General features: G+C 48.9%; 1 protein-coding gene across 1 annotated transcript; it reads right to left on the bottom strand.

Moving 5' to 3' along the window:
- Positions 1–6020: 6020 nt before the first annotated feature.
- On the bottom strand, positions 6021–22686 carry Nuak2 (NUAK family kinase 2). The gene is made up of 7 exons (XM_008823321.3): positions 22306–22686; positions 14038–14158; positions 11357–11508; positions 11029–11094; positions 9466–9585; positions 8824–8956; positions 6021–7943 (listed from the first exon to the last, which is right to left on the bottom strand). The coding sequence occupies exons 1-7, from the start codon at positions 22546–22548 to the stop codon at positions 6892–6894; spliced, it is 1887 nt and encodes a 628-aa protein (XP_008821543.1). The 5' UTR covers positions 22549–22686; the 3' UTR covers positions 6021–6891.
- Between the last annotated feature and the right edge of the window lie 218 nt (positions 22687–22904).

Genomic DNA, 22904 nt, shown 5'->3' with positions numbered 1-22904 from the left:
CAGTAACTTTCTGTCAGGGGTGGTGTGAGAGGGGAGAGGTGGGATAGAGACAGATGAAGGGGGAGGAGGGGGGAGGAGGAGGAGGAGGAAGGGGAGGAGGGAGAAGGGAGAAGGGAGAAGGGAGGAGGACAGGGACGCTACTGGCTGGGTCCTGACCTCCAAAGGCATACACAGTTGACCACTTCCACCAGGAAATGGAGGCTTAGCCTCTGGAGCTGGGAAAACCCTGGCCAGCAGTGTATGTTTACCAGGGAAGCTGAGTCAGACCAGTCTATCTCCTAAAAAGTTCAGCTATTTCTAGAATTCCATTCAATTAAAGTCCCTAGACTTCTTCCTGTTCCCAGGGAATTCCTTGGGGTGAGAGTATTAGGCGGTGACCGACCCTTTTTAAAGGCCCAAACCCAAAGAGTTTTGTGCCCATTTATGGCTTTGGAGCCCCTCCCCAACAACAAGGATGACTCATTTCCCCAGTTTGTCCTAAATGCCCCAGGAGGTGAGGTGGGAGGAATGCTGAGGTGGGATTAGCCCTGGAAGGGGGCAGGATGCTGGAGAGAGAAGGGAGACTGGGGAAGGGATGTGTTCAGAGCCAAAAAGAGGCAGGAGAAAGCTTGTGTCAGAAGACCCATGGCCTGCTCCATAGTGCCAGTTCCTCCAGAGGCCCTCACCTGAGTACTTGCCAAACTTGTCAGTGACATCAGAGCCACTTGCCCCTTGTATGCATGCAGCCTTCTGACCCTTTTCTGGGCAGCAGGCTGTGAACAGGCTCCCTAAGAGCCTGAAGTAAAGAATTCTGTAATATGAAGATGATCAAAGATGACCTGGAATGATTCTCTCAGCCTAGGGACCAAGGTCAGAGATAGAGAAGGGCCCAAGAGCGACATCACTAAACTTCTTAGGGAATCTGTGAAAGCCTTTGAAAATGTGGGGTTTCAGATTCAGAGTCCGGGAGTCTTAGCATGATCCTCTCAAACTGCAGATAGGAAAACCAAGTCTCAGGAATGCTAAATTACATGAAAGATCATTTCTCCCAACCTTCTCCTCCCATCCCTCAAAGCCTTTCCAAGTTTATCAGGAGAAAGCAGATGCCAACCTCACACACCTGTGTCCTCCACCGGGTACTGTCTGTCCCCCAGAATCCTATCAGACTAGCTTTGTGAGCAGCTGATGACTTTAGGAAGATCTGCCTTTCTGGTTAATACAGTCCCAGAGCCTTAGCATGGGGCATTGGATGGCAGTGTGCTTTCCTCCCTTCGTACTGACAGGTCTAAGTGCTCCCAGCCAGCTTACCCCATCCTTCACCTGCAAGCCTTCCCAGCCCAAGCTAACAGATAGCCTGTCCTTCCAGCTTCTCTCCTCGAACTCAGGTTATTCTTGGTTCTGTTCTGTCTTTCATACCCAGCATGCTATCCCTTAATCCCTCAGTTAAGCTTATGGGGTGCCTCCTTCAAAATATGCCCCCAAATCTGACTGCTTCACATTTCTTTATTTTTTACTTCTCATTTCTGTAGTCATGCAACTCTAGTCCAAGCTTCACCATCTCTTGCCAGAACTGGACCCCTACTAGGTCCCCATTGAACCTGCCACTGCTGTCCTCAGCTAGCCACCAGAGAGACTCTTTTTAGTTATATATATATATATATATATATATATATGAGAGAGAGTGTGTGCTATAGCACATGTATGGAGATCAGTGGATCAGTAAACAACTTGTGGGAGTTGATTCTCTCTTTCTACCATATAGGTTCTGGGGATCCCACTCAGGCAGCCAGGCTTGGCAGCAAGTGCCTTTACCTGCTGAGCTATCTTGCCCATGTGATAGACTCTTTAAAAGAAAAAGCTGTTAAATCGTTTCACTCTTTTGCTCAACACCTCCCATTGACTTCCTATTTCACCCAGATTAAAAGCCACAGCCTAAGATGGCCCACAAGGCTCTACTTTTCCTCCTGTGACTTCTGACGCCTCTGCTAGTCTCTCATTCACTTTGCTCCAGTTTCACCTGTTATTCTGGAACTTGCTTCCATGAGGGTATGGATTGTTGTCAGTTTTGTTTACAAATCTATCTCCAAAGCTGGGCATGGTAGGGGACTGCTCTGAGTTCCAGGCCAGCCTGGGCTACAGAGTGAGCTACTGTCTCAGAAACAAAAACAAAAACAATGCACAATGTATACTTACAGCCTCTACAGTGTACACGGCAGGCCCTTAGTAAATTAAAAAAAATGTTTTTAGAACTTAGAGGAACCCACGACCCTGCCCATGCCAGGCAAGCATTCTATGACTGAGCTATAGCCCCAGCCCCAATAACTATTTAGTAACAGATTGAATGAGTGAAAGAATGGTACACATTGTATAAGAGATTGATTATCAAGATAAATCTTGCATTCAGAAACTCAGCCCATTGGCCTTGTCCCGGTTCCTGCTTGCCACCAATCCTCTTTTCCAGAAAACCAGCCTGTCTATTATGTGGCTCCCACCCTTACCCCTTTCTTCTTTAAAAATACTCTGGCCACTCAACCTATTTCTCAACACACTGGCTATCAGTCAGGGTACAGAATCTGACTCCCATAAAGCTGGGTGTGGAGTTATATTCCTTTAATCTCAGCACTGGGGAGGCAGAGACAGGGAGATCTCTATGAGTTCAAAGCCAACTGGGTCTACATAGTGAGTTCCAGGTCATCCAGGGCTACATAGTGAGACTCTGTCTCAAAAAAAGTCCACACATGCTCTTGGGAGTGGCAACTGCTGCTTCCATACACATCTGCCTCCCACTGTTTCTCCTACTTTCTCCCTCTTAGGGCCCAAGGCAACTGGTTGGATGGGAGCAGAGGGAGAATGAAGGGCCATATTGATCTTGGGCCAGGGAACCAGACCAGTGTGTCATGGGAGTTTCCCTCCCTTGGCACTAGTCTGTGAGGGGGTGTCCACTCAAGGACATTGTGGTCCTGTCTGTGCCTCAGGAAAGGATGGAGAATAGGGAACATTCAGAAAGCCTTCCTATCTCCCAGAGCTGCCTCCCCTGTTTCTGTCTGGGTTGTTCACATTCCAGAAGCGCTGATGTGTCACTAAATATTCCTGCAGCTCCAGCTTCTCCCCCAGGGCCAGCTTCTTCCCTTCTGAGCCTGCTTTCTGGAATGTTTTTGGTATGAAGTGTCCTGGCAGGTGAGGTAAAGGGAAGGGCTGTGTAAACAGAATCCACAGCTCAAGTCAATTTCTTTTGGGGGCTTCCCTATGTCCACTCCCTCATCCTGCTTACTAGAGAGGAAATTAATACAAACCACAGGAAGACTGAGCCCTGCCTTCCTGGAAGCCTATTGGGCTCATTACCTACTAAGACAGTGAGGTGCTATGTCCCCTCAGGCCTTCACCCAATTCCTTGATTTTCCATTAGGCATACCCCTCTTTCCTTGGTCTATCCTCAGCCTCATCTTCCTGACCCCCTTGCTCACCATACCCCTCCTTTCTCATTTTCTTCTTAGCCCTGTGGAGACCAGGAGAGGGGACTTCCAAGAAAGAAGAGTGCTATCATCCTGTGCCTGGCCAAGGGCCTGGCAAGTAACAGATACTCAACAAGTGTTTGTTGTTCTGTTCACTTCTATTCTTTCACCCAATCCAGGTCAAATGAGTCTTCCTGACCCCAAAGATTTGGCTTCCCACAGACATAAGTGTGAGGTTTGTGTTCCCACTAGCCAGCAATGAAAATTACTTAAAAGTTTTTGAGTCTCTGTTTCTTCTACAAAATAAGAATGAAACTCTTAAGGATAAAACAAAGCTATTGGGAGCATGAAACCAGGCACTAACCACAAAGTGCCGGATGCATGAGCAGTGGTGCAAGCCTGGAACTTCAGCACGCGATAGCAGGAGAATCACCAGTCACAGTGAGACTGTCTCAAAGAAGAGTTGCAGTTTGCAGCTCAGTGGCACAGCATTTGCCTAGCAAGACCCTGAGTTTGATCCCCAACACCATAAATTGAAAGATGAGATGATAGAGCGAGCTCTTTTGTCTTCTAGGATGTATTTCTTCTTTCCTTCATCTGAACTTGCCCTCGGTATTGGTATTAGCTGAACAATTTCATTGGGTTTAATTCTTTTGTGCTCCCTGCACATGCTCCCCTCCCACAGCCTGCTTGCAACCCAAGGCTCGGGCCCTGTTTGCACTGCACACCAGGCACTGTTGTGCTTCAGCACTCTCAGGGCTTTTTGCAGTTGAAGGAGCACTGCATACTTCTACCGCAGGGTATCTCCTTCTTAAGGGTGACAGCCCAGTCTGTTTTTTTCCTGAAGTTTACCCAAGTCTAGCCCAGTTCTGGGACCACAGGCACATCTGCTGTCACCAAAGCAATTTATGTACTTTCCTGTCTTTAACCCCACAGTGGCCTAGGCCTCCTGTCTCTTCCCGACTCTGACTTTTCTAGCTCTTCAGGTACAGTGAGGGAGGCTCCATTCTTCATCTGGCAGGTGCCAATTGCTGGGAAGACAGGTGGGCAGTAGAGCTGGGGAACTGGAGATTTTAGGGGAGAATACCAGAGCCAGTCAAGGGTGAGGATGAGGAAGGAGCCAGCTTTGAGACAGACCTAGCCAACTGCTGCTCATACTAGCCAGCTGCTCGCCCGTACTTTTGTTCTCCGTTCTCCCTTTTCATCCAGTCCTGGGAGAAGGGCAGTTTTTCAACGGAGCTGGCAGCAGGGACTGCTCTGTAGGGGGGCTAAAGGGCTGGCCAGGGAGGGTAGACATTCCAGGCATTCTTTACTTCCTTCAAGAGTCAGGAGTAGGGGCGGAGGGAGAAGCTGTCTAGCACTAGAGGAAAGCGTTTTTCTTTAGAGAATAAAGGCTGTGGGGGTGTCTTCCAGCAGCAGGGGGCAGGCCCATGGGGGAGGGGAGCAGAGTTGGGCTGGAGAAGAACAATCAGCCAGACCTAGTTCATCCTAGACTACCAGGAGGGTGAAGAACAACCTGCTGGGCCAGGGTGTTTCTTCAGACTGCTTAACAGGGTCAGGCCCAAACTGCTGTTGCAGATGGCCTGGTGCCTTGGGGCCAGGTCTTAGTTTTATTTCATTCTTCTGAAGTGCTGGGGATTGAGAGTACATGTTAAGCAGCATTTTTTTTTTTTTTTTTTTTTTTTTAAAGGCAGGGTCTCCCTGTAGTCCCTGCTGGCCAGGAACTTGCTATGTAGACCAGGCTGGCTTCCATCTCACAGAGATCTGCCTGTCTCTGCCTTCCAAGTGTTGGGATCTACAATGTGACCCATGCCCAGCTAAGCAGCATTCTTACCACTCCTTTGTCCTGTCTAAACAGTTCCCTCCAGTGTCTCACCCCTGGCAGCCCTAGGGAAAACGTAAGAAGGCTCAAAGACCTGCACCCAGGTCCCCAAAGAGAACAAGTAGCATAGCAGTCTGTTTTGCTTTTTATTTTTACTTTGTATATGAGTTCTTTGCCTGCATGAATGTAAGTACACCACATGTGTGCCTGGTACCTGAAGAGCCAGAGTGCAGTGGATCCCCTGGAATTGGAGTTAAGAGTGGGTATTAGCCGCCATGTGGGTGCTGGGAACTGAACCCAGGTTCTCTGAAAGAGCAAACCAGTGCTCTTAACCACTGAGTCATCTCTTCAGCCCCATTCTGGTTTTAATGGAGTGATTCCTTTTGGCCACAGATGAGGGAAGGCATATAGCATTGGGATGTATAGTGAAGGGACTAGAGACCCACCTCCAGATAGCACTCTGGACTTGGGTTTAAAAAAGACCCCTTAGCTGGGTCTTCTTTTGAGAACTATCTGTTTATTTCATTAGCCTATTTATTGACTGAGTTTGGGGTTTCATTTCATTTTTTACTTTTTTGGCATTTAAATTTTGCAGTTCTTAGAGGAAATGCAAATTAAAACTATCTTAATCTCTGTCTCACCCCAGTAAGAATGGGGATCGAGAACACAAATGAGAACAAATACTGGTGAGAATATAGAGACAAAGGAGCCCTGATCTATCACTGGTGGGAATGTAAACTGTACAGCCAGCTGGGGCTACAGGGAGACCCTGTCTCAAAAAAAAAAAAAAAAAAGGCCCCTTTCCTCTGATTAGAGGAAAACACCTCCACACATGAAACTTCGATGGCTCAGTATTTTTCACCAGAACGCAGCATTCACGTTACTGAAAGCAGCAAGATTCACTTAAAAAAAAAAAAAAAAAACAGAATTGAGAACATAAAAATAAGCACATTCTATGGTCCTGCCAGCCTGAGAAAGACACATCCATAGTCGAGACATCAGAAGCAGCTTCAAGGCAGAAGTTCAAATCTTCGTGGTCCAAAAATTTGGGCCCCTTGAGATGAAGTCACATAGTGGCCTAAGCCTTTTCAAGTCTTTTAGACCCATAGCAGCGACTGATTCTGGGTGGCTCATTCCTGGGAAAGAGGACAGAACCTTTGAGGAAACAGAAGCTGTTTCCTCTTAAATAAGGGGGCTAGGTTACTCCAGATTACCCCCAGGTGCATCAGGTGGTTGGTGAGAACTTGTGTGAAGATGTACCCCCAAGTTGGTGGGGAACGAACGGGGAAATATACCATGCGAAACACTCATGGCATGAAGGAGGTAGACACTGATGGAGGGCTCTTTCCAGGTCTCTGCCATGCTACCACAATAACCTCCTTGAGCCCTTCCTGTTCCCTTCCACATCTCTACTCTTCCCCTCTTCCCCTCCTCATCTTTCCGGTTCAATAGGCCTGAAGACATTTAGCCCTTGATGCATTTCATTCACCCACTTCCCCAGGTACCCTGCCTAGGGTTCCTCTGCAAGCCCTCTCAACTTCTGGGCTGGGATGCTGGTCTTGGGAGACAGGGGAGGAGGTCCTCTCCCCTCAGGAACATCTCAGAGCCCACCCCACACTGGGGCACTGCCTTTCACCCTCAGCTGAGTTTTGAGCAGATTCCTAGTGCTTGGCGGTAGGCTGCTGTCACCTCCTGGCAGTCTGTCAGGGAAAAGCAGCTATCCCCTAGGGGGTCCTGCCGCCAGCGCATCAGGCCTTCTGAGGGAGGCTGCTCCAGCTTCCTGAGGTTGTCCACAGATACACAACCCCTCAGTGGGGTCTCAGGGAGTCGCTCCGGCAAGTCCAGCTGGTCAAAGGACTCAGAAGACAGGATGCTTTCCTCACTCACAGCCCCTGAGGGGCGGCTGGCCTGGGCTGCAGGGTGAGGGGAGGCCAGTTGGTCCAGGGAGCCGAAGGTGCTAGGAGTCGTGCACTCCAAGGCTGTGTGCGAGAACTTGCCATTGAGTTTGAGAATACCCTTGCGATGGAGAAGTGCCCCTGAAGCTTGCGGACATTTCTGTTCCATGGGGTCCCCACCCACAAACACGTCCCCAGTGTCCAAGAGTTCCCCAGATTCGCTGGGCTCTGGAGAAGAATAGTAGCCAGATTCACGCTGCCGAGACTTCTTGAGGATGCCCTTCCTGGGAAGCAGGGGTGCAGGCTGCTGTGTTGTATCAGGCACTGGGCTGAGTTCCTGAGGGTCCTCCTGTACCATCCCTGAGGAGGTAGAGGCTTTTTTCTTGAGAATGCCTTTTGGCAGCTTGAGGCTGCTCTTGCCAGAGCGGGGGGAGGTATCCTCAGGTGGGTCACCCTGCAGAGTCTGAGCCATGTCATTCTCTTTACGGGACTTCTTGAGTGAATGCTGGCGCTCTAGCCCAGGCCCAGTGCTTCCACCTCCAGTCGCATGCTGCTTGAAGAAGCTGCACACCTTGGCCCCATTCTCCAGAAGGGGGCGGGAGGAGCGGCGCAGCCAGTCAGCCATGGAGGCCCGGCCAGAATCGCTCCCAGGGTGCCCACCCTCACGAAGACTCTCCTTTTCTCCAACACGGGTGGTGTAGCCCCAGTTGACCCACCAGTGACTGGCTACATCTTCCAGTGTGGCCCGACGGGTGGGGTTCACCATTAACAGCCACCGGATCAGGCCACAAGCATCTGGAAGAACAAAGGTAAGGACTTCAGTTTGGTAGTTATATGAATAGGAGGCATCCCCAAGGTCCTCAGTCACAGGCGGGCCTCATCTGAGTTCTGGCGCTACACAGGTTTCTGGGTCAGATCTGCCCATTCTTTCCTCAGGCTCCAAACATGTTCAGGCCTGCTCCCCAGACAGATTCTACTACCTGCCTCTGTCCGTAAACTCTTCATGGGTCCTCACTTGCATGTTAGGGTGTATTTTCCTCTCTCCACTGAAATTCAATTCTCTGAAGATAGGGACTGTGCTTAGGGGTAAAGCAAGGCTCTCACACATATTTTCCTGCCCTCTACATCATATGTGAAAGGCCAGATTTCTAAGAATGAGGAAAAAGGCAGTAAGAAAAGATACAACTATGGGAGCTGAAGAGATGGCTCAGCAGTTAAGAGCACTGGCTGCCCTTGCAGGGGACCCGGGTTCAGTTCCCAGCACCCATATGGTGGCTAACAATTGTCCATAACTCAAATTCCAAAGGAATTCAAGGCCCTCTTCTGACGTCCAGGGGCACCTCCATGGGCATCGCATGACATAGGTGCACTTACATACACATGCAGGCAATACACTCATACACATAAAATAAAGTAAGAAAAAGAAATAATACTATAGCAGAGGATTATGGTGGACCTTCAAGAGCACTTCCAAAGCATGCTCATAAGGAAGAGCTTCCCTCTTTCTCAGCAGTCTCAGACGCTGGGGAGAATAGTGGAGTATATCCTAACTTGCCCTGAGTCACAACAGACTGCTGCCATCTATCTGTATTACCACTGTCTAATTGCTGACTCAGGAATCAATGACAGTACCAATGCCTCCCTCGCTGCTGGCCTGGCCACAGTGCTCACTCACCAGAGGGCTTGGGTGGCTCACGGTAAGCCCCACTGCTGATCTGCTTCACCAGAGTCTTATGATCCTGCCCATCAAAGGGCATGGTGCCATGCACCAGGATGTACAGGAGGACACCCAGGGACCAGCTGTCCACCTGAGGGAGGGGGGTAGAGAAACAGCTCAGCAAGGACTGCATGTGCTGCAGACTGAAGGGCTGCCAGCTTTACCTCCAACACAAAGGTAAGGGTACATACTGGAAAACCCAAAGGTCATATCCGAAATGCCCCTTCTTGTGACCATCCCCCTTGAAGTGAGGGATGCAGCAGAGGGTTTGGGGCTAATAGGGAAATATACTGCCAGTTACTTCCCCTGAGAGGGACAGCCTCAGACACAGGAACAGTGACCACGCTATCCTTCTGGGTCAAGGTAGGGTGGCTGGACTGAGTGTCAGAAGGTGATGAGAACCAGAGGCCAAGGATGAGACAGGGTACCAGGAGACCTCAAGTCTATGCCAGTTTTTCCACTTCTGCCTCTGAGGTTTGGCAAGCCACTGCCTTTTAGGGGCTTGAGTTTTGTGCTCTGTAAAAGGAAGTAACCAGCAAACCAGCCCATCTATCCTCCAGGACCTGGACTCAGTGATTCTGGCCCAAGGTGGCCTCTTACCTCTGGGCCCACATAGGGCTTCCCATTGACGATCTCGGGTGAGGCATAGAGGGGACTCCCACAGAATGTCTGCAGGAACTTGCCTTGGTGGTATAGATTGGAAAGGCCAAAATCAGCAATCTATAGGATTGGAACAGAAACGGACATGGGTCATGTCAAAGGTTGGGTTATTCCACAGCTCTTGGCCATCTATCCCCTCTCCAAATCCTGAGGAAGGCCAGGTCCTGGCAGAGGGACAGGGGGTCCCGACTCCGTATCTCATAGTTCAGGTCCTGGAAAACAGTGCCCTGAGAACCTTATAGATAAGTAAGGCCCCTGACCCATTAACTATGTGAAACCTTAGCTGCCCTTCCCAACAAAGGGCTCATCTCTGCCCACACCTGGGCAGGAACCTGGGATAGGCCGGCATGGTAGGCAGAGGAGAGGGCAGAATAAAGGTCAGGGTTGGTCACAGTCTAGGAGATGGAATCTTCTCAAAGGACTCCCTGAACTGTCTGACTCTAGGGACCTGAGACATCCTAAGATCATCCTCCAGATCCTCAGAGACCCTTTCCCACCCATCCTCAGCTAGAGGTGGAGGTCAGAGACCTGGCGTTCCCCTTCTTTCCATCTCATCAGAGGGTCATGTGTGCAGGGTGGAGAGGACTGGCTATAAAACTCTGGCTCCTTAGTTTATAGCTTTATTGGCATCTTATCAAGCAGTTGTCAGGTGAACCCATAATAAGGTTGATGACTGGTACCAACAGAGACTTGCATGCCTGTCCAGTTTGTGCCTGTTTACTGGTTCTGGTTTCCCTTTCCCATCAGCATCAAAGAAACAACACCTGTTTCAGGAACTGGTAGGATAAGGGTGCCACAGACTCAGTACAGGAAACCTTAGGACACACAGGTCAGGAGCCATGGAGGAGACTTTCTCCTTGGTATTTAGATTCTGAGGTGGGTCAGAGTACTGCCCCCCCGGCCCCCCGCCCAGTTGCTTGCCAGGCTAGCCTGTTACCTCAGCTAGCTGCTCTTGCCATTCTTCTCTTCCAGCCTTGAGATTCAAGTTTATCCCTTCTCTATGAACTTTCAACTGACCTAAATCTAACTACCTCAGCATGAGAATCCAATTGTTGTAGGAAACAAGAAGTGGTGCCCGTGGGAAAGAAGCCAAAAGGCTTCCTGACTATAGCAGATTAAATTGTGTGTGTGCATGCACATGTGCAAGCATGTACGCATGCAGGCAACGACAATGAGGCTCTGTCCCTGTTAGTCCCAAAGTTATGATAAAAAAACCTGAACCTAGATTGAGACTCCTGTCAGCCTTGTAACATCAAAAGGACACTGGACTGTAGGTCAGAGACTTTGGTTCTATCCCCGCCTCTACCATTCACTAGTGGGGTGATCTTCCTCTTGAGGATCTGGTGCCCCATCCATCAAGAAGGTGTTGGAATGGATAACAACTGAGGTCCCTGCCAGTACCAACACAAGAGTTGGACTTCACTTAACTCCTCCAGGGACCTATTAAGCACTTAGAGAAACACTAGGGTGGGGAAGCTTTTACAAACCAGAAGTGAGGCTTACCTTGATATTTCCATTGGCATCTAGAAGGATATTCTCCAGTTTGAGATCTCGGTGGACAATCCCATTCTGAAAGAGGGAGGGAGTTGAGTCAGGAGAAAGTCACCAGGGAAGGGAACAAGACAGGGGACCTAGTCTAGAAAGTTGCACACAGGCAGACTGGGATACCTATCTTCAATGGTATAGTTCAAGAAATCACAGGCCCATCCCTGGCAAGAGATTAAAACCAGAATTCCCTAGTAGAGAGTTCAGAAGCCTTTCTGATAACAAACCAGGCTCAGAGCCCCAGGGCCCACCCCTCAGAATATGATTAGGACACGTGTGTGTTCACCTGGTGACAGTAGAAGAGGGCAGAAACAATCTGCCGAAAGAAATGCCTGGCATCACGCTCGCTCAGCTGCGGCCGCTTGCTGATGTAGTCATACAGGTCCCCCCGGCTGGCATACTCCATGACAATCACAATCTTGCTGCTGTTCTCAAACACTAGACAAGGCAAAGTGAGAACGTCAAACCCTCCCAGAGCACCCTGTTCCCACTAGGGGCCACATTCTCTTCCCTGGCCCCAAACCAAATGAGACCTCCCTCTATGATGTCTGCTACTGGGGACTTGGGGCAATGAATAAGGCAAGAGAAGGGCCTTTGAAGCGCTCAGCACTTTCCAGAAGCAGCAGGTCAAGACCAAGGACAGTGGCTCACTTTAGGCCTTTGAGGACTCTGCAAACTCCCAGGAAGGCAGACACCACTGATGGAATAAAAGACCAGGCTCTTTGATTCACACCCAACATTTAGTTTCCTCATTTGAGAAGCAACCTCTCAGGACCGAGGTGAGGAATAAGTAAGAAATCAATGACAGCTTTGGGTTTGGTTGAGCAAGTTGGCATAGCGTCTTAGATATAAGAAAACACTGGAAAACAGGACCTACTGGTATATTCACAATGTCTTTATGTAGAATTCTGAAACCTTATTGTTGTAAGAGCTGAGATATTCATCACTCCTGCCATCTCTGACTTCCCATCAGAGTACCCAGGTGAGGGCCTTATGCATATGGCTCCAGACACAGAAGCAATCAATATATATGTGGTAATTAATTGGCTGGCTTCTTGGCAGTCAGCCCACCCCAGTTGGCCCATCTCCATGTGTAGGAGGGGCCTTCTCACCACTTCAGGCAGTGTCCTGGCTCCAGCCCTCTGGGAAGATAGGGAACAACTGGTTCACCAAACTGGTCCTTTAGCTGGTGTGTCAGAATATGCACGTTCATGACATTGCATCTTTGTGTTAAACGGGTATTATGAGTTTGGTTTGTTTGGCCAGCCCCAGAGCTATTGCTGTCTAGCCTCTGAGAAGGTGCTGAGGGATAAGACTTATTCTAAGACAAGTCCCAGCTCCCACATGTCAGCTACAATGACAGAAAGGCTGCTGTTTTCTAGAGAAACATGGTAGCCCAGCCTCCCAGGGGTGCCCAAATGGCATTCAATTCATGTGGTTCTCAGTATACATGCAACCTTTGTGCTGTGAAACTAGGGATCAAGAGCCAGCGAGGGACACATCTTGAGGAGCAATTAGGTTAGAGATCAGTCTCAGCACTCCCCCAGCCCATAACACCAGAACCCTACAGCAAGATGAGGCTGAATCTTGGAAAGCCATTCAGACACACAGTCATTGTGATGCCCTGTGTCTACAGAATCAACAGATGCAGAAAAAACAAACAAAACACACCAAAATCCCTGAGCTTCAGCTCAGTCCTCAGACCCAGGTAGAGATTGGGTGTGGAGAGAATTCATACATACAGAGACACATGCGCATGCACACACAGATGTACACACTACCAATCACCAAGCTCGGACTGCCCACTATTCCCAGAGGGAAGTACACAGGGCTACAATTAGCCTTCTCAGCTACTTGTCTGGGCTCCTCATGGGACAGGCTCAAGCCACAGGGTCATAATAGTAGCTCTGCCTCATCTGCCTATAAACCTAAGAGTAAAGCCATCTCTGTTCTTCCCACCAGTAATCTTCAGACAGAAAAAAAAAAAAATACAGGCAAAGCCTCAGGCTCTCTTGCCTCCCTCCTTCTGCCATTGTTGTCCCTGTACTTCCATCTAGCTGATGTTACATAAAGGCCTGAAGTGGATAGGTATATGTGGGAGGCTGTTCTCCTGTCTCCCTTTGACATGCTCTCTTGATCACGTTGTTGTCTGGGTCACAGGGAGGAGGGCAGCCAGAATGATCAAGTCAGCACTGATGTCAGAGGGCAGGAGGCCAAGAGAGACAAGAATAGACAGAGCAAGTCCATGGGGGAGTGATTCAGGGCACAGGTCGACTTTAGGAGGCTTGGCTCACAGATGTGGGATGAACAGCATCCACACACCTGAGACAGGTGCAGTCTGTGCATTTCAGCCTCCCCTGGGTTGCTAAGGATCTCACAGGATTGGGAAGCAGTGCTATTAGGGAAAACCCAAAAACAACAACAAAAAGCTTGAAGTCTGGGATGGGGATGCAGTTCAGTTTACATCATTTACCTAGCAAGTGTGAGGGTCCAGGTATGAGCCCAGCACTGCTACAAACACACAAACAGATCTACAATTCTTCCTCGAAGAGAATACTCAGTGACATTATACAGTTGGATTTCTGCAATCACCCTATGATGTAGATGGAATTATCCCATTTATAAAAGAGGAACTAAGACTCAGGGACTGTACTGCTGAATTGCTCCGCATCATGGGGCTGGGTTTTGAATACAGCATTTGTCATTTTTACTTTTTTTTTTCTTTTTCTTTCTTTTTTTTTTTTTTTTTTTTAAAGAACTTCACGTATGCATGCATGTATTTAAAGACAGGGTCTTGCTATACATCTTAGGCTAGCTTTCACATTCTCCACATCTCAAGCCTCCCAGGACTGGGATTACAGACATGTGCCACCATACCCAGCTCATTTTTACTTCTTTGTGTTGGCAGTTCTGACTCCTACACACACGAGATCCCTGGCTCCCAGCTCCAAAGGCCCACCACCTTACCTTCATGGATGGCAATGATGTGGGGGTGGTTGAGTGATGACATGATCTCAATCTCCCTCCGTATATGCAGCAGATCTTGCTCATCTTTGATTTTGTCTTTGCGGATTGACTTGATGGCCACCTGTGAACACAGAACGCAGGCGACTGAGGAGAAAGGTCTAGCAGGTAAAGTATCTCTGAGGATGCTCTGTGGGCTCTGGCCCTGGTGCTCTGTACAAGCCACAAAGTGTACCAGGAGAAGATATCCAGACCTTCACCAGGGCAGGTAGGTGGCAGGGAGTTGGAGAGCATCTTCTCTAGAAAATGTTATCAGCTGGGTCCAGTGCAGTCCATGTAGCAGAAAGGAGCTTCATTCAGATCTACAGGTGAATAAGGACGGTAACAACAGCCTGCATCTGGCTGCAAAGGCTGGGTGCTTTTGGATTTGCAAATAAAATATGCACAGTACACCCAAAGACAAGGACTAGAGGTGTTTTGCTGGCCACTGGATCCTGGATACTAGGTATAGGACCTGCGCATGTTAGGCATTGAACAGCATCAGTACATTAAATGGTCCTCGCAACAACCCTGGGAAGTAAGCAAAGAAAGCATCCTCATCCCCATTCATAGATGAAGAAACTAGGAACCAAAGAGCTAAATGCTTTGCCTAAAGTCATAGCCTCCCACTGGCACAGCTGGCCACCCGATTCTGAGTTTAGTCCTTTTTCTGCCCCAGTACTCTAACTTGCTATCAACGCCCAGACTCTAGTCAAAAAGTGGAAACAACATAAATGCCTATCAACAGATGAATGGATAATCAAAATGTGGTATGCCTATACAGTGGAATTAGTCATTAAAAAAAAATAATGAAATTCTGACACCTAACACAACAGGCTGAATCATGAAAATATGCTCAGTGAATGAGCCAGCCACAGAATGACAAGTACTATTTTTATGGGTACTAAAATAAGCAAACATATAAACAGAGGGTAGAACTAAAGTTACCAGGGGTACAGGGCTAAAGAATGGAATTGGGGGGGTACTTTTTAATGGCTACAGACTTCTATTTGGGATGATGAAAAGGTTTTGACAGTGGTGGTGATTTACAACATTTTTGGACATAGTTAATGCGCCAATTAATTATATGCAAAAGTAGCTAAAATGGCAAATTGTGTACTATATGTATTTTGCCACAATAAAAAAGATCAAAAAGCAGTCTCCACAGTCAGTCCAGGTAAGTCATGTCCCTTCCTTAGCAACAAGCAAATAAACAACTAGATAGTCCTCTGGGACTCACTGTCTTCCTCTGTGAAGGTGGAAATACTATATAAAGATTAACCCCTCCAGCTGGAGTGTGGTGGGCTCAGGAAGGGTGGAGTGCAGAGAAATTGGAGAAGCTGCAGTTCAAACATCTCTAAGAGACAGGAGCCATAGTCTCTTGGCTCCATCTTACTCAGCAGTGGCTCTAGGACATTGCACAGCCACAGTGACTGATGGGAAACCATACCATGCTGCCTAAGGATTCAGCGTACCTAGGTTCTGGGGTTCGGTTCTCATGGTTATGGGCGAGTCCCACCCCTCGCAGAGCCTCAGCTATCATTTCTGTAAAATAAACAGATTGAACTGAGCTGTCTGAGGGGCTTTCCTGCTCTGAGCCTGTGAAATGAGCTGTACAAATGCCAGGGGCCCTCAGAGGCTGGGTGGGTGTTGGGTGTCCCAGACCAGTCAGTTCCTGGCAAGGCCTAGCCAAAACACCAATAGAATGGTAAACACAGGACTTCCTCTTCAAGGGAGATAGGCAAGTAATGAGAAATATGAAGACTCAGACTGAGATAAACAGCTCCTCATTCAGTTTCCCAGGAGGGCTGGCCTCCCCCTCCAGATTCAAAAGACAGAAAGGAAACCCCAGCTCCAGGGGCAGGGTCTCTAATCCATCCTTTCACAGCCCTCCTCCCCCCACACCTCCAGTAGACAATGGCTTCTGCTCTAGGGCTTCTGCTCTTGGGCTCTGCTAGCCGGGGCTCCCCATCTGACAAGAATGTGGAATAGCCCTAATCCTGTCAGAGGAGCTGCTCACAATACCCACAGCCTGGGTCACCCTGGCAACGGGCCGGGGGATGGTGTGCCCTCAACCCCATCCTGCCCTGAACTGTTCTGCTGAAAGGGGGCAGGCAGGCCCCACTCAGCTCTCTCAGAGAAGGGCAGGGAGAACAAAGGGAGAGATGGTCACTATGGAGCCTCCTCCCTGAGAGGCCCAAAGCAGGGAAGCTGCAGATGTGGGGACTTGGCTGCCCCAACACCTGCTCTAACCCTTTCTCATCTCTCACTAATGAGTTAGGAAAGAAAAAAAAAAAAAAAAAAAAAAAAAAGCAAAAGAAAACTGTGGGCTTGGAATTGGGCAGTGGGCAAGGGAGCAGAACAGACCCTAAATGCTCCAAATGTCTACATTCAATCCAGCAGCACTCTCATACACCTCTTCTCCATACTCCTTTGCTCACTCTGAAGGGGAGATTTTTACGGCCTACTTCTTTTTCCTGTAAGTCTCTGCTTAAAAAATCAGACAATGAGTAAGAGGGCTGTGAAGACCTTCAGTGACAAAGGTCAGTAAAAAATATATATTAATAGGTAGTAGAAATGATCATATGTAACCATACATTTCTGTCTAGATAACTAAAATACCTGAGCTGAAAATGCATCCATGCAAAGACTAGGCATGTGTGAGACGCACAATTATGTACACACGATAGTGAGATGGCCTCACTGGCTTAGGGACAGAGCTCTGAAGACAGTAAGGTGTAAAAGAAATGAGGCTCGGGGCTGGAGAGATGGCTCAGTGGTTAAGAGCACTGACTGCTCTTGCAGAGGACCTGGGTTCGATTCCCAGCACCCACATGGCGGCCATGAACCATCCTTAATTCCAGTTCCAGGGGAATCCGAAGCCCTCTTCTGACCTTCAAGGCATTGCATGACACGGTGCACTCACATACATGCAGGCAGTACACTCATACACATAAAATTTTAAAAAAAAACAATAAAAATAAAATATTAAAAAAAAAAAAAGAAATGAGGCTCAAAAAGGGATTTTCTGGGTGCAGGAGTCTTTGGTATGGCTAGCGGATACACAAGTCCAGGTCCATCTCTTTTAACCCTGAAAGGCCTAAAATTCTTTTGTCCCCCAGTTCCATTCTCCTACAAGATAAGACTCTGAACTAATAGGGAAAGGAAGGCTGAGGAATCCCCAGTTGTCTGTATTAGGCCCTCAGAAGTGTGCAGCACTTCCCAGGAAGGAAACCTACCAAGCTATCAGCCCTCCATCAGTCCTCAAGAAGGACAGACGAAGAAGACCTGATTTATACTAAGTCTGTGGGGTTGGGCCACTCTTCCCAAACTTTCCCAACCACTAGTCTGTCAAAGTAAATTAGATAAGGCACCACTGAACCTAGAAAGGGCTTGGTGTGCAGAAAGTCTTTAATTCCTGTTTACTAATGAGTGCACGTTACAAATATTTATTGGTTAAATCCCTGAGTGATCTTTACCTGAAGGACTCAGGGATCAGACAAGATTTTCTCCCTACTCCACCCAGGCCTAAATAGAATCTACCTCAGTTACAAAAAGTAATTTCTACTGACCTTTGTTCTCACCTGTAAGGTAACTGGCAACCATACTCTAGAATAAAAACAGGGCAATTAAAGCCAAGGAAGAGGATATCACCTGCAGATAGGTGCGAAGAGGGAGGGTGGCCACATGCCAGGGCCCTGGTTTATTTTGATACAATTATTAATACTGTCAATACTGTCTCCTTTCCTCTGCAAATTTCCCACATTTAGTCAATTTATTATATGGCCACCATACTCTGAAATGGGATAAATCTGAAAATGTAAACTCCTGGCCAGTTGAGCAGGCCCTGTGAACCCAGGTAGCTGATCCACACTTGCCTCTCTCAAGTCATGCAACACAAGGTGTGTAAGTAGGATGATCTGGTTAGCTGCCCTGCCTAATTTTAATGTCCTCATCTGGAAAAAAAAAATCAATGTACATCTATTCTCCAAATGTCTAGCAAATGTTTACTTTGTGCCTAACTATGCTAGGTACTAGGAATTTGGACAAAATTTGGAGCGTTCCTATTTCAATGCCCCAAGTCTACTGGGAAGGCTCCTTCCCAGTGTCAGAAATGTGGCAGCCGCAGTCCTTGATTGCCAGGTGTTCCAGGAGCACTTCACAGGGCTTTCTTTGCCTGGAAGAACGGGGGAATCACCCTTGGGAAAGAACTGTTTCAGGTCTGGAAGATGGATGAGGTGGGCTAGGAAAGGGCAACAAGAAAGTTCCAGGCAGAAAGAACCTCACATCAGGATGGATTTCGAAGTTCCCTTCCACATTTGGGCATCCTATGTGGTGCTTCTTCAGAAAGGGGTCACTGCTGTCAAGAAGGTGGCAGTCAAGGACTGTTGCAAGGCCACCATGCTTAGCCATGTTAACTGCCAGAGCATAATTCTTGCTCAAACCACCCTAGTGTTTTCTTGTTCCTGAAGCTCTGCGAGTTCGAAAGGCAGCAAGCGAGGCTAATTCCCTATCCTGTTTTGAAAGCAGTGAACAAGTCCAGAAAGACACACTGACTCTTCCAAGCCTCTTCAATGCACAAGACAGGACCTACGATGGAGGAGAAGCTAGCATCTCAGAAGAAAAAAGTTCCTTGGAGGTTCCCAGGCCTGCCTCCCACCTCTGGAGAAGTTGGGATGCCCCATGTTTTGCCCTGGGCCACATTGTATGTGCCACCCCATCCTACTTACAGATATACAGACACCCCCACTCTTTTGCCAACACTCTGAAGAAGTGGTGCTAAGGTTCCATTGGTAAATATGGCCTAAGCTCTGATCAGAAATCTGCATTCAAGAGAAGGTGGTCAAAGGTCTTAGAAGGAAATGGGAGGTAGGGGTGAAGAGAAAGAGGAGCAGGATCCAGAGATGCTGGTTCTAGGTACTGGGAGAGATGATTTAAGTGGGACATCTCTGGTCACAGCCATGGCCCCAAATTGGAGCCAAGATCCTTGACTCTTCTCTGGCCTTTCAGGGAGCAGCTGCTGTTTGGGAAGCAGGAAAGAACCTCACATGAGGATGGTGAGGAAGGATGGTGAGTGGGGATGAACCTCAATGTGACTTACCATTCTACCAAGGACTAGGTTGGGATTAGAAATGGGCTCTGTGGGGAACCCAAGCCACCTCCTCCCTGCCTTCTTCTAGCCCACTCTGCCAGGTTCTTGGGCAAGGAGCTTCCCTGCCCAGTCCTTTTGTGTGATTTGGCTGGAGCCCAAGGACAAGAGCCACCTGCAGCCTCCCTCCCTGCTGCTGAGCAGGCAGGTGCGGGAGGAGCTAGGAGGGCAGCATCTTGCCTAATAAGCCTTTGGTAGTTGGCCAGTCAGGAGCCCCTTTCTGAAGTTGGCTAAAGGGAGCAGAGATCACAGTGGTTCAACTCAAGGATGGCTGAGCACAATTTACACTCTATTTTGGCAGGATACGCCTAGGATAGAGGGGTTCACAGGTCAAGACACCCTTGCTAGGACAGTAACACCATGTGTGTTAGATACTGTGTTAAGCACTTTATAGGTCTTTTCTCATTTAATCCTAGGAGAAACTCATGATATAGGAATTATTATAATCTCCACTCTACAGATGAGGACACTGAGGTACACAGAGGTCACACAGCCAGTGAACAATGGGTACCATGATTTGACCCTTTGCAAGAATACAGTATAGTTCTCTCACCTAGGATCCTTCAATACAGCCATGCGAGGAGGGGTTCCAGTGACTTCTCCCACTCTAAGCACTGCCTGGAGCACTGGGAATGCAGCCGGAGCTAGCTGTTGGGATGACAAAGCACTGGCAGGCAAGCCCAGGCTCATCTCAAAGCCAGTTTCCAGACCAAGATTCAGCACTTGGTCATCCAAGGCCTAAGGTAGACAAGTCTGGAGCCTGTACTGCAGGCTTGCCATTAACCAGCCAGAAGACAAGTTACTTCCTTTCTCTCAGAGCCTTAGTTCCATCTAGCAATGAAGGAAGTGGAACAACTTGGTCATTTTCAAACATTCTGAAAGCTCACTAAGCAAGTCAAAATATTAAAGAAGCAGAAAGAGTCCCACCTCACAGAACTACCCATTGGAATACCCACCTCCCCTCACAGTATCTCTCAGAGGCAGGACATCCATGTAGATCAGGTCAAGGGCTTTGGTGGACTCCATCTTTCCAGAGACCCCAGCATGTGTTTTTCTCTTTAGGGGGAGGGAATAGTCAGGGGAGCTGGGAGACTTGCAAGAGGAAATGTCATTTGGACACCAGGAATGTGTTCAAGATCCAGAGCAAATATTTGTCTTTCCTCTGACTCCCTCCTGGGGCAGCCATTAGTCCCCCTACCTGTCCCTCCCTGCAGATAATCCCATCTGGCCCCTGCTTAGCCATCTCCACAGGTTAGGAGTAGAAAGTGCTAGAACATGGAGAGCAATTGCAAATGGATGTTCCCTAGCAGGCTGTCCTATGACTGGAACTCCCACCAACAATCTTAGTTCATCTGTGGGAAGACTGGGACAGCTCCATGTCCCTTTCCCCCTGCTAAAGTATGTAAGGCATCAAGTCTCTCTTTCGGGAAAACAGTCAAGATGTAGGGATGGGGGGTGGGGAAGAGAACAAGGCTCCAGAATTGAGACATCATTGGCACAGCAGGGAGCTGCTCTCCAAAGGGACCCTGAGCAATTTCTCTTGGGCGGTCTGTGTCTGAGAGATTCGGTGCAGGCTCCTGCCTACTGATCTTGGCTCCTTACCCACGCAAGAGACATGAGCCTGGGAGTTCCTTCTGAATTCTCTCTGTTCTAATGTAAGAAGACTTGGAATCCTTACCTAGAGCCACTGTGGTCTAAAAACCAAAAGTTTCACTTCAAATGATCTCGATCTCTCTCTCTCTCTCTCTCTCTCTCTCTCTCTCTCTCACCCCACAGTAACCTCTCAAAAGCTTGATGGGATCTTTGAACTTTGATCTTGGTTTATCAGCCACCCAGTTCCTTCAACCCAATCTTCCCAACAAGAGGACCCAAACCACAAGCAAGTATTTTCCAGCTAAGCCCTTGACAAAGCCTGGGCCCAGCAGTCTCAAGCCTGAAGCCTTTGGGGCCCTGGCACTTTATAGAAAGAGAAAGAAAGGAAAGCCAGGAAGTACATGATTGCCCAATAGCTGTAACCTGGCAGGAGGCAACTGGGGACTATGCCAGGCATTAGCAGGAAAAACATACTTGGTCCTATTGATGGGGCCATAATCCACTCCTTTCTCCAACATCCACTTTCCTTCACCAATGAAATGACTTCTTGAATTTCAAACCAGCTACTGGCTGCAAAAGCAAACAATCAGGGGAGGGGACAACTGCCATAGTCAATAGGGCAAACTATGGACACACACACACCCCTCACAACAAGTATTCACTGGATCTGGCAAAATATAATCCCTAAACCACCTGCTCTGAAAGGCTTGTTAAAATGTGAATTACAGGCTTTCGGGGGAGACAAAACACCCCCCACACCCCGCAACTGGGTGTGAACCTGAGATTTTAACAAGCACCTATCAAACTGCAGTGTGAGAACCACCATGTTTAACTTTTGGTAAATATGCTATCCTTTCAGGCCCAAGGCCCACGAAGTTCACATTTGTATCTTGTTCACTCTTCCTCGCAGCTTGTGAGACAGGCTGTGTTTTCTCCACTTTTGCAGAAGGGGAAACAGAATCCAGAGATGAAGGAAATTGCTCAAAGTCACAGATGACTATGACTATTACGAAGACATTATATCAACAGGACAAGTTCCCCAAGAGGCCTCCCGCCCAAAGGCATCTTCAGACACAGTGGATTTGGCAGCAGAGCCTGTTTTTACACTCCCAGAATCAAAAACCCATCACAATGAAATTTTGATTCGGTCCCAGGGTTTAGGACCCAATTGTATAGAGCTAAGGATCTCCACACCACACGTCATCCGTCTACTCAACCACACACACTATAAAGTCTTGCTAAGATCTGGGGCCTTCTACTTCCTCCTCCCATTCCACCCACTGAAGACTGCTCCAATCAAAATTGAACTTAAGCCCCATCTTCTAAAAGGACAGGCATCTAGCGCTGCTGAGGTTCTCTGGTCCTTGACCACAGTCCCTAAAATTCTGGACAGACGCATCTAAAATGCGCTCTCCCGGCCGCCACTGGCTGGCGACGCCGGCGCGGGCAGCTCCTCCGACGCCCGGGCCCTGCACGCCGGAGGCACTCACCAGGAGCCCGGCTCTCTCCCGAGCCTTCTTCACCTTCCCGTAGGTGCCCTTGCCCAGGGTCTCCAGGAACTCGTAGCGGTGCCGCAGGTTGTGCTTGTGATGATGCCGCTTCACCGCATGCTTCTTCATCAGGGGCTTGGGCGACTTGATGAGCCCGTCGGCCAGCGGCCGGGCGCTCTCGGTGACCAGGGCGGCGGCCGGGAAAGCGGGGCCTGCGCGCCGGGGGACGGCCACCGCCTCCATGACGCGAGAGCGCGGCGAGGGCGGCGGGGGTCCGGCAGCTTTGTGCCGAGAGCCGCGGTCCCGGGCAGGCGACCCAGCACCGACCCCGAGGTCACAGGCGCACAGGGCGGGTTGTAAAGAGCCGCAACACAGTTGCTATAAACGCTGGGGCCAGAAGGCCCTGGCCACACCCCTGAGTCCCATTGGCCTGCTCGCTGGCGACTCGGCACCAGGACTTCTAGCATTGGCTCACCCGCCCTGCCCCGCCTCCTCCACTCTGCGCGGCACGGAGAGGTGTGAGTGGAGCCCCGCCCACCCAGATCCCAAACCCGGGAATACAGAGAGAAGGCTGCTGGACCCCATTGTGATAATGAAGT

This window comes from Nannospalax galili, unplaced genomic scaffold, assembly GCF_000622305.1.
Source record: "Nannospalax galili isolate Female #2095 unplaced genomic scaffold, S.galili_v1.0 scaffold309, whole genome shotgun sequence".
NCBI lineage: Eukaryota > Metazoa > Chordata > Mammalia > Rodentia > Spalacidae > Nannospalax > Nannospalax galili.
The sequence above is the reverse complement of the archived record's forward strand: the minus strand, read 5'-3'. Positions and strand labels throughout refer to the sequence as shown.